The 12091-nt window shown below is 52.7% G+C and overlaps 1 protein-coding gene across 6 annotated transcripts in view; it reads right to left on the reverse strand.

Moving 5' to 3' along the window:
* Positions 1 to 12091, reverse strand: part of SIPA1L3 (signal induced proliferation associated 1 like 3) — a 242469-nt gene that overhangs the window by 77750 nt on the left and 152628 nt on the right. For all 6 annotated transcript variants that reach the window (XM_008257242.5, XM_008257241.5, XM_089319237.1 and 3 more), the window contains exons 5-8: positions 9014 to 9202; positions 8025 to 8199; positions 4931 to 5034; positions 1587 to 1744 (exon numbers count right to left, since the gene is read on the reverse strand). In XM_008257242.5, the coding sequence (XP_008255464.3) occupies positions 1587 to 1744; positions 4931 to 5034; positions 8025 to 8199; positions 9014 to 9202 (626 nt within the window). The remainder of the gene's footprint in view (positions 1 to 1586; positions 1745 to 4930; positions 5035 to 8024; positions 8200 to 9013; positions 9203 to 12091) is intronic.

Below are 12091 nucleotides of genomic sequence, written 5' to 3' on the forward strand. Positions count from 1 at the left end.
CGGCATGCTTGGAAACGTGTGCACTGAGCAGAAGCGGGGTTACCGTTGCCAGTGTCCATCAACAGAGGACGTGTCCGCAGAGTAGAATATTAAGTAGTCAGAATTCAAAAGCATGTTGTGTACTGGTGTGGAAAGACCTCAAAGACAGGCTGCAGAACAGTGTGCACGACAGGCTGCCGTGTGTGCAGAAACGGGGGAAGAGGAAACCGAACACACAGCGTCTGCGCCTCAGGCATTGGGATGCACAGGAAACAGCTGACCCCGCTGCCTCCGTGAAGGCACCTGGGTGGGGCGGCTGGGGGTCAGGCCACTCTCAAAAATTGGAAACTAACACATCTCAGCCTGTTCCCGAGTCTGCACTGTGGCCTGGGCCTGGGTTACTCACGGGATGGTTCCCAAGGACCACAGCTTTGGCCTCCCTCCCCACCCACTGAGGGCTTCCCATTTGTTCTCTGGGGCTGCCACCTCTCCTGGGCTTCACTGCGGCTGGGGAAGGATATGTGTGGGAGCAACTCGGACTAGACTAAGTTACTGGAATTAAGACTTATTCTATGCATCTGCTCTCCCACAATATGGCGCTGGGAGAGGAGGAAACAGCTTCTACACAGCTGCCTCCAGTTCAACCAATAAACAGCAGGACCTGCTCCTGATTGGAGGAGAGCAGCGTACTCGGCGTGTGGGTAGCAGAGTTGGGATTGGTGGAAGAGGACTATAAAGGAGGAGACAACATGCACCAGGGAACATCTATCTGAAGGAACACCTGAGCAGCCCCCGAGAGAGCCGGCCGGCGGTGTGCCGCTCCCCCGCGGAAGTGGGGAATGTGGCAGGGGGAGCCACCCTTCCACGGAGGTGGAAGGGACGGTAGCCAACCCGGGAAGAACCAGCAGCAAACCCGGGGAGGGCCGAGCAGACGAAAGAACAGCGCAGGGTCCTGTGTCGTTCCTCCACGAAGACGGGGAGCAACAGATATGGAACAAAGATGCAGAATGCAGGACACGGGGAAGGGGCCCCTGTTAATTAAAAGTCCTCAATTCTACCTCCCTGGTTAGGTCCATCTCCGGTGCCTGACTGCCCTGTCTCCATCCCTCCACCTGATCTTTCCTTGGGGCCATCACTCCTGTGCCTCTCAGTCCTGGTGGCCTGGTGCCCAGCCTGGCCAATCACTTGGCTCTGTGATGGGAACCTGATTCCAACCACGTCCATTAGCTCCGTTCTTGGGTTTCTGCTTCAGCTCCGGGGAAAGATTAGCCCTCTTTTTGCTGGATTTGCTGCAGATAGGATATTAAGAAGCTCCCAGCTGCCAGGAAATAAGGCAAAGTACAGGAAAACGAAGCAGATCCAGTCATTCCTAACCTTGTCACTTTTTGAGCACCAACAGACACAACTGCACTTTTGTCTTAACCCAGACTTAGGTGGGTTTTCTGTCACTTGCAATGAAAGACTTCAAGCAAATACAAATTCCTGATGGTTTCCATATCAGAACTTGGGAGCCCCCGCCCCTACTAACAGGCAGCACAGGAGGCAGCCAGGAGCTGCGTGCTGCCTCTGCGCGCTGCCTGGCGTGCACGCGGGATGGGCGGGCGTACCTGTAGCAGACGCTGTCAGTGCAGGGGTTGTGGACGCGGACAATGATGAAGACGTGCTGAAAGTGCGAGCGGATGTTCTTGGGGGTGAAGGGCAGCGCTCCGGGCTCCTGGAAGATGATCGTCACTATGTCGTTGCCTATGTGCCTCTTCCTCAGGAGCTGGTAAACGGGCACCGGGGGGAGAGGAAAGCGTCACAGGCTGGCCCTGGGGCCCTGCCTGCACCCTGAAGCAGCTGCTCACTGTCTCCCCGTTCCCACTCCGGGCCCCCACTGTCCCCACACGTGGAGGAACCCAGGAAGGAGCTGCGTTAGGGCAGAGACCTCCCACGAATCCCTCTCACTCGTGATAAAGGACAAAGGTCCACCACCACTCCCTGCGTGACTGCGTTTCCCATGCTCCTCCCCACACTGGCCCCCCTGCGCCTCCAACATGCCAGAAAGGAGGCCTGACCTGAAGGCCTCAGCACTGGCTGTCCCCCCTCACTCCTTGGATCTCTGCTGCACCGTCCCCTCTGGTAGAGGCCTTTCTGACCATCTCCTCCAGGATCTAACCGCTGCCCGGCACTCCCCACCTCCACTTTTCTGTCCCTACTACTAACACAGTGTATTCCCCTCTCCCTTTGTGCGTCTCTTCCCACTGAAGCGTCAGCCCCACGAGGACAGGGACTGTGTTGGCTTTGCTCACTGCCCTCTGCTCACCATACCCTCAGTGCCTACAACGGTGCCTGGCAGATAGGAGGCGGTGCTTAGTCAGCAGAGTCTGTTGAAGGAGAGCATGGCCTGTGGTCTTCAGCTTGCTCAAAGCCACACTCGTGGACAAGGGCTCAGCCTGCCCAGAGGCCTGCAGGCAGCAGGGCCAGCTCTCGCCTGCCACCCCTTCCCTGGACACCTGAGTTGAGAAGGTCAGGGAAGCTGGGCCTTTATTCTGGCCTAGTGGAGCCCTGCCTTCTCTCTCCTGCTGGTCAGTCTCTGGGGAACACTGATGTCTCCTTGCTGCTGTCAGCTGAGATTCCAATGTCTGTAGTTAGGTTCGATCTTCACATAGCTGTCAAGGAATCCACGTGGGCAACAGGAGACCCAGAGAGGTGTCCCACGCAGCTCTCAATGAGATGGTTCACAGCGAAACAGCCAGACACAGGTAGAAGCTCAGCTCACACTACTGAGCTGTTTATTTTTGCTTTTCAATTTTTTTAAAAAAATTATTTTTATTTACTTGATAGGCTGGGGCAAGGGGCAGTAGGGAACGATCTTCTATTTGTTGATTCATTCTCCAAATGCCCACAAGTAGCCAGGCCAAAGTCAGGAGCCCAGAATTCAACCCAGGTCTCTCACATAGGTGGCAGCGACCCAAGTACTTGGGCCATCACCTATTGCCTTCCAGAATGCACATTAGTAGGAAGGTGGAATTGGAAGTGGAGCTGGGACTTGAACCCAGGCACTCCGATATATTGGACATGGGCATCCCAAGTGGTATCTTAACCACTGTTAGTTGCTTTTTTTTTTTTTTTAAGATTTATTTATTTGAAAGGTGGCATTACAGAGAGAGAGGGAGACAAGGTGGTGGGGGGAAGATCTTGCACCCACTAGGGCTCACTCCTCAAAAGGCTGCAACAGTTGAGGCAGGGTCAGGCCAAAGCCAAGAGCCTGGGACTCCATCCAGGTCTTCCACGTGGGCAGCAAAGGCCCAAGCACTCGGGCCATTCTCAGCTGCCCTCCCAGGCATATTACAAAGGAGCTGGATGGGAAGTAGAACAGCAGGGACTCAAACAGGTGCTCACATGGCAGGCAATGGTTCAACCCACTGTGCCACAATGCTGGCCCCTCCTGTTCATTCTTTGTGTGTGTTCTAAACTACTTTAAACGAAAGGACTAGATAAAGTACTTACTTACTTGGGCAGATCCCATACTAGACTTTTTATAACTATTTACAACTCACATGCACAACCTCATTGAGGCTTTATAACAACCCTGTGAGGTATGATTAAATGATTTGTCCTCAGTCAGGCAGTGATGGAAACAGCCAGGATTCTAACACACTTCTGTTACACTCTGTGAGCCAACTTTTCCCATCAGGCAACCCAAACACTCAGAGACGGCCCCACTCCTGTGTCGCTCCTGTGTGTCTGGCCTGCCTTGCGCTCCAGTTTCAAGTATGAGAGCATGGACCTTTCTCAGTGTCGGCCCAGAACACGGGCATGATTGTTCAGCTCAGTTTACAGAGGAGCCTGAGGTTCAGAGAGGTAAAGTCACTTTCCTGAGGCCACACAGCTAGGAAAAGGCAAAGAAAGAATTCCAACTCTAGTTTAACTCGGAGACCAATGCTCTTAATGGCATGCTATCAGGTTAGTTTTACAAAATTGCTGACTTTTGACCATTTTTGGCCTACAAAACCTACACTATCACTTTTATCAACCAGGAACAAATATTCACTTCCTGAATTGTCAACACTCTGTGGGGTTTCTCTTCATTAGACTTTAGGAAGAGCCGTTCCCTAGACCCTGTGCTGGGAAGTGTCCGGGGAGGACCTGGGTCACACTGGCAGTGGGGGCTGCTATCCTTGCCTTTCTGTCCCTCCACCTTCCTCTTCTGTGACCCACATCCATCCCCTTTGGAAAACACCTCCCTGCCTGCACTCACCCTCTCTGGGGTGGACACAGGCCCCAGGTTTAGCCGGTCAGCCCATTCTATCTCCATCCCAGGCAAGAGATTTTCATGTGGGTGACCCAATGAGTTTCAGCAATGGAACATTTCTGGGACAACTGGAAGGAACACCTGTCTCTCCCCTGGAGTGGCTATGCTGGTGGCATGGGAGCCCATGGCTGCTAGGGGACACGTTTGTCATGACTTAGGAGGACCTGTGAACAAAGCCACTCCAAAGAAGAGCAGAGGTGAGAAATGGACAGGATTGTTAATGCTGTCTGAGCCCTTGATCCAGGCACACCTAAAGCCAGTCTTCTCCCAGAACCCAATAAATCCACTTTTTTTTTTTTCGCTCATGCCAGTTTGACCTTCTGCCATTTGTAGTCAAACAAATGTTGAGTGACTCATTCTTTGTTTTCATAAGACGAGTGATGACTCAGAGACCCCTGAGAGGGATTGAGGCGGCTAGGGTCAAGCAGGAGGCCAAAGAATAGCAAGAAAAACTGGTACCAAACAGACGTCACTCCACATTTGGCCTAACCTCTCCTCCCAGGTGAAGTGACCACATACACGGAGGGTCTCCAAGGCCAAGGGCCTTCATTTGATGCACAGGACAGTGCTGAGAGAGCCAGTGCTGGACAGCCAACAGCCACAGGGGAGGAGAACGCCTGGGGAGCAAGCATGCATCAGGTGCAAATCACTGACCTGCTGCCTATTGTTGGGGGTGTAAGGGAGCAGGGTGGAGACGTGGAACATGATCTCGTAGTCCTGGTACGTCGTGTAGAGGGAGTGGGTTCCCGTGGAGTCGGCTGAGAGAGAGACACCAGTTAGTACATTTCCAAAACCCATGGGTTTCTGCAATGTCCCACACACCATCTGTGCTAGTTTTCCACTTGACGCTTTTACTCAAATCTGTTTTTTTAAATATTTATTTATTCATTTGAGAGGCAGTTACAGAGAAAGAGAGAGAGAGAGAGAGAGAGAGAGTGAGTCTTCCATCCACTGGTTCACTCTCCAAATGGCAGCAATGGCTGGAGCTGGGCCAACCTGAAGCCAGGAACCTGGAGCTTCCTCTGGGTCTCCCACATGGGTGCAGGGGCCCAAGGACTTGAGCCATCCTCTACTGCTTTCCCAGGCCATAGAAGAGAGTGGGATTGGAAGTGGAGCAGCCAGGATTCAAACCAGCATCCATATGGGACGCTGGCACTGCAGGCAGTGGCTTTACCCACTACACCACAGAGCTGGTCCCTCAGGTCCACTCTTTAAAATTAAGTAAGTTTAGCTAAAAAGGAAACCTCCCAATATACAACCACCGGATTGATAAAAAAATAAATAAATAAAAAGTCTGATGGTATGAAGGGCTGGTGAGGATATGGGGCCATGTGCCCTTCATGTGGCTAGTTGGGGGTGTAACGTGGTACAGCCACTCTGATAATCCAGTGCTTCCTCCAGGGCCATAGCCTGAAGACATCGTGCACATGTGCCCTGGGACATGGGTTCGAGAATCTTCACATGTCAGTTGTAAGAAGGGATAGACACACTGCAGTATATTCACAGGGTGGAAAATTAGCAGGAAAAAGAGCAAGTCAGGCCTGCAATGGGCAGCTGCTACAAATATAACATTGCATGGAAGATGCCAGACACAAAGAAGCATGTATGGTAGGATTTCATTCACGTTATATGCAGACCCCACAACTTGTACTGTGTAGGGATGCATCCATAAGCAGCAAAACTATAAGGACTGAGGACACCAGTTACCTTCAGGAGCAGGGGTTGTGATCAGGGAAAGCCACACCTGACTACTGACTCCACACTTAGAGGCAAAACTGCGACACGGAGAGGGAGTGCCTCGGCCAAGGTCACACTGCATTGAGTGGCAGAGTCTGCACCCAGGCTGACTGACTCCTGGTCGGTGGGTTTTTTTGTTTGTTTGTTTGATTGGTTTTTGTTCTTAAAGATTTATTTATCTGAAAGGGTTACAGACAGAGAGATCTTCTATCCACTCCCCCAGATAGCTCCAACAGCCAGAGCTGAGCCAGGAACAATTTCTGGGTCTTCCACACGCGTAGCAAGAATCCAGGCACCTGGGCCATCTTCCACCTGCTTTACTAAGACATTGGCAGGGAGCTGGATGGAAGTGGAGCAGCCAGGACACAGACCAGTGCCTATACAGGATGCTGGCATTGCAGGCAGCAGCTCTACCTGCTACACCACAATGCTGCCCCCCAGGTCTGTGTCCTTACTGTTCCAGTGTCAGGTAGGGGACACTGAAGCCACGGGTGACCAGGGCCAGCGCTGGGCTGGGAGCCAGGGGCATCCCTGCCTGTTGGCTGAGGAGACTGCCTGGGGCACCGTGCTTCCCAGTGTCCTCTGAGGAAATCTGCTTCCACAGAACCCACATGGCCGCAGCTGGGGTCTGCTTGGTGCTGTTCTTCTCCAAGGCCCTGTGTTGGGCATCAGACCCTCACGTCACCCAGTGAGGACAGCAAGGCTATGGGCAAGGGCGACACCACAGCCTCTCATCCTTTTTCTGCCTGTGCTTAGTGAGGAAAGTGACATTGGCCGCGGGAATGATAAAGGTCAGCGGACACACCTGCCGGTGTCCCGGGTGCCAGGGTGTTGGGCGGGGTCAGTCACCACATGAGCACCCCCGGGGCAGCACTCACACCTGCAGAGCCCTCAGAGCCCCAGCACAGGACAAGGGCCTAGGACACTTGGATCGCTGCCGTCTGTGTGAACCCTCACCATGCTCCTGAGACACGCACCACCATGACCCTCACTTAACAGACAAGTAGACTGGGGTAGAGAGGTAAAAACCACCGCCCAAGGTCGCCAGGCCAGCTAACAGCACGGTAACATGTTTATTCTTCCTGCTGCCTCTTTGGACAGAGTGGGCAAAGGTGACGATGATGGCAGACACAGGCACCTACTTAACGCGTCCCTTGCTGAGATCAGTCTTGTGACCTAGGCCTCCATTCCACAGACGAACAAACGGAGGCCTGCCAAATTTTGGGGAAGAGCAAGTGACTAAGCCATCTTGGAGCATTCTAACCCCAGAACAGCTCACTAGCAAGGACACTGGCAGTCCATCCCACAGGAGCTGTGACATCCACGGATGCCATTCACCCCGACCCACCTTGACAGCTTACTGTGAATTGTAATCCTACACAGATTTCTGTACTCATATCCAAAGATGCACTCAGAGAGTGTGTCCCATCGCCTGCCTGAGAGACCAGCACCAGCTCCAATGTGAGCAGCATTTTCCGGAGTAGCCGCCCTCCCTCCGGAGAGGCAGCCACTACCAGCCTGCACACTGCCGTCTATCACCCCCTCGCTCATTCTTAAGAGCTCTCTAAATAAGAACAAATCCCCCAGAAGCATACTGTTGGTGTGCTTTCTAAATAACTGTTACGTAAAAGGCATCATCCAGCACCTACTCTCCTGAGACTCGCTGTCCAACACGACACGCAGGACGTGGCCCTCATCCAGGCTGCTGAGGGCCCGCATCCTGGCTGCAGACACTGGGCACTCTCCAGGTGCGTGGGCACCAGCTTGCTCACACAGTGTACATCTAGCAGTGCAATTCCCAGAGCGCGGGATGGGGGGTAGCTTCAGCTTTTACTAGAATATACTGCCCTGTTTCCAGGACGGTTGTGTTGATTGCAACCTGCCAGCAGGACCCCAGAGCTCCCAGTGCCCCAGGTCCTCCCGCTGGTATTGCCGGGCCTTTTAACCTTGGCCCACGGGCAGGGCGGGCACGTGGTGGCGCCTCCCTGTGATGTAACCGGCCTCCACTTACTCTTGACATCCAGCTGGGCGGCGTACTTGGTGAACCCCTTGAGGCAGACCTTCTCGCCGATGAGGGAGAGGAACTCCTCGAAGGCAGGGCCGGCCTCCTCGTTGTTGTACATCTCCTCCTCGGAGCTCTGGCCTGCCTTGCAGTAGAGGATGCCCACCTTGTGCTTCCGGCAGAGCTGCAGAGGCAAGCGCAGCTTTATGGAGAGAGGCCGGGCAGGCACGGCGCAGGCACGGCACAGGCACGGAACAAAGGATCTTTCTGCCCGCTAAGCTCTGGGAGCTGCTAGGATCGCTCAGGAATTCAGAGCCACAGCCAGCGGAAGGAAACAGGTATCGGGACATGTCCCAGTTGTCCCTCGTCCTCCTTCCAGTTCCAGAGAGGAACAACCAGGTGCCCATGCTGCCTGTTCTCCTCTCGATGGCGGGTGGAGGGCAGCTGGCAGTGGCTCTCGCAGGTGGACTGGGACTGGCTGAGAGTCTGCAACAGTAACATCTGGAGAGCTCGGGGCTCACTTAACATTTTTTAGGGGAGGGGTAGGCCTCCAATAGTTATGCTTGTTTAGGTATTCACCTGGTCACTGCACCGTGAACAGACATGTGATCTTCTACGCTGATCAATGGCTGTCCTGCGACTCAGGATCAGCTAACTGGAATGTGCATGTGGCTGTACTTCTAACCACAATGCTCCAGAGAGAGAGCAGAGATGGAGAGGACAGACACGTGTACTTAGGCACACGCATATGTGGAAACCGTGTGGCTGTCTCATCTCCAGACATTTCCTAAGACCAGGCCACATTCCTGCTCTTAGAGCTCCTAGAATTTGCTTCAATACCTTTACCCCCAGCCCCCACCCTGCCTTCGGCTGAAACTATCCTTCCTAAGGAGTTGGTTTCTGTTAAAAAAAAAAAAAAAGTGGCTAACGCAGAAAGCGGCAGCAGGAGTGGGGCTGAGGTCACTGCCCGGCGCCCCCCGCCAGAGGCCCTGACTCACCCCTTGCTCGTCCAGCTTCAGGAGCTGCTCCGTCACCTTGGGAGTGTTGAGAGCCAGCCGCAGGCAGTGGATGTTGAGCTCCGGGATGACGTACTCCAGCGCATCCTTCAGCGGCAGGCCCCGCCCAGTCCCATGCTTCGTGGCCGTGGGCGTGGCGTCTTCCAGGATGGAGCCCCGCAGGGTGATGAGCTGCTCAGGGGAGACAAGGGAAGGTTAGGAGGCCTTCAGGACCTACAGAGGGATTCAAGCCCAGGAGGGGGTCCGGTTTGCCAAGAGACATGTGATGGCTGGAAGCTGCACGGTCACGAAGTCCTGGGTCTGAGCCAGGACTTGACTTGCTGCTTCCTGGCTGTGTGATCTTGACCAAGGGACTTCATATTTCTGACCTCAACTTCCTCTTTTGTGAAGTGGGAATGGTGACAGAAAGGGTGCTGGGAGCATGACATGAAACAATGCATGTGAAATACCTGCAGATGCTCGATGTACATTGGCTGAGTGACTCCTAGCGTTAGTCCTATTCCAGGAGCAGTGAACAAGATGAAGTCCCACATCCCCACGCAGCTGACACTGGCATGGAGGAGAGGCATATGAGGTAGTGGAAAATAAAAGGGACTTAAGAGGCTCCACGGGGAGATGGGCTCTCATTGCAACACTGTATTATAAACAGATGACCATAAACTTTCATATAAAACACCTGCATGTCTTGGCTATTGGTATCTGGAATCTTAACTGTGGCACTGGCTTTCAAACAGTTTCCAAATCAACACCAGTGATTTTGATTCAATTGGTCTGAATTGGGGACCAAACATGCACTCCCATGCATGTATTTAAAAATAAACAAAATTTTAAGACAATTTTTATTTGAGAGGCATGGAGGGGTGGGGGTGAATAGAATGCTCCTGTTTGCTGGCTTACTCCTCAAATACCCATGATGGTGGCCAGGGGCTGAACCTGGGAGCCAGGAACTCAATTCAGGTCTCCCATGTGGGTAGCAGGAACCTAACTACTTGAGCCATCACCACTGCTGACTCCAAGGTCTCCACAGCAGGAGGCTGGAATCAGGAGATGGAGCTGGGAATTGAACTCAGGTACTCCAATGTGGGATGTGAGCACGACAACTGGTCTCTTAATCACTGGCCACGTGCCACCCTCAGACTTATATTTTTAATTTTTTAATGTTTATTTGCTTTTATTTTCATCCACTTGAAAGGCAGAGCAACAGAGAGAAAGGGTGGGAGCAGGGGGAAGAGAGATCTTCTATCCACTGGTTCACTCCCCCTGAATGTCTGCAACAGCCAGGGCTGGGCGAGGCTGAAGTTAGGAACCTGGAACTCCATCTGGGTCTCTGACATGGGCAGCAGGGACAAAGTGCTTGAGCCCTCATCCACTGCCTCCCAGGAGGCATTAGCAGGAAGCTGGACTGGACTCAAACTGGCGCTCTGACACAGGACTGGACATCCCAAGTGGTGGCTTAACCCGCAGAGCCACGATTCCTGGCCCTAAACTTATTTTCTAATCCCACCTTGCCATAATCTTTTGAAGTACCCTCTTACCTAGCTACACACACACACGCACGCACACGCATGCACAGACACACATGTATAGGAAGTTCCTCTCGGGTGATTCTGACATGCAATCTTGCAGGAAAAACTTCAGGCCGAGCCAGTCACGGCTCCCTCAGTGCCCTTCCTCCGATACTGCTTTCCAAGCTCTTCCAATAGTTGGTCATGTGATCAGCTCCAGACAAGAAGCAAGGGCAACTCGGCTTGGTGAGGACTCCTGGGGCGAATTCCCCTCTCTGCAGCTGCCCACCTCCAACATTCTTATTAGACAATTAAAATAACCTCCTAATTGTTTTAGCTATTGAGGGTCAGGTCTTCTGTTACTTTGCTGTCAAGGAAATTTCTAACTGATGTACCTTAATAACAGCTCCCACTTCTGAAAGTACAGCTCACGGCACTGTACCCAGATACTACAGTAATGTCTAATTATATGTAGAGGTCCAGGGGAGATTTTCTCTCTGCCTTACAGATGAGCAAACTGAAGCTTCAGGAGGTTAGTGCCTTTTCCAAGGCTTCCATAGCCGACAAGTGGCTGAAGCAGGATTCCAACGAAGGTCTGAGTCTTCCAAAGCTCACGACCTCTTCTCTTTTTGCCGTGAAGTCTAATTCACACATATAAAAGTACATAACACATCTGTGCATGGCCACAGAACTTCTAACAAAGACCTGGGTAATCACCGCGCAGTCAAGAAATGCTTTTCCAGCCCCATGGAGCCCTTCCGCGGCCCTTCCCTCCTCCCCAGCACAACCTCACGCTGACTCCAACATCGTAATCTATTTCCGCCCGCTTCTGCGCTTCACGCAGTCTGCATCCTTTCGCGTGCTGGCTTTCTTAAGGCCACATGCATGAGACTCCACTTTGTTGTGAGGCCCACATTTTTGCCACCACAGGTTTAATCCTCTCTACTGCTGTTGAGCACTGAGTTGCTTCCAGTATTTGACAACTGTGAATAGTGCCGCCAGGGACGGTCACAGAAGCATTTCTTGGTGCACAGGAACACATTTTTCTTTGGGTTTATACCCAGGAGAGACAGTGCTAAGTCACCAGGCATGCTAATCTTCACTCGCACTGAACTGCCAAACTGTTTTCCAAGTGGCTGTACCAATTTACACCCTGCTAGTCCTGTCTGAGAGCCCTGTTGCTTCACGTCCCCACTAGCATCAGCTTATGCTTCCGGTCACAGTGTGCGCTGGCCACCGGGTCATGCCACGCCCTGGGCCAGGTACAGGAGATCCAGGGGGTCTAGAATATCACAAAGAAAATCTCTTCCCCAGGGGCTTGTTATGCACCTGAAAAATACACTTGGAGCAATGGTTCAAACACCAAAGAGATCACTGTTGACTCCCCAAACACCCTCACCTAAGTCAACAGACACAGGAGACAGTGAAAATGTGTTCAGACTTTGCCTCTAAGCAGACAGCCCACTCTCTAAACAGGACCTGGGGCAAGAAGCATGTGTGGAAGGAATGAAATGATCTCAGGGCTGGGAGTTCCCAGTTTTGGCCACGGTAATTA

This window comes from Oryctolagus cuniculus, chromosome 18 (assembly GCF_051225735.1).
Source record: "Oryctolagus cuniculus isolate XC-2025 breed Fujian yellow rabbit chromosome 18, ASM5122573v1, whole genome shotgun sequence".
Taxonomy (NCBI): Eukaryota; Metazoa; Chordata; class Mammalia; order Lagomorpha; family Leporidae; genus Oryctolagus; species Oryctolagus cuniculus.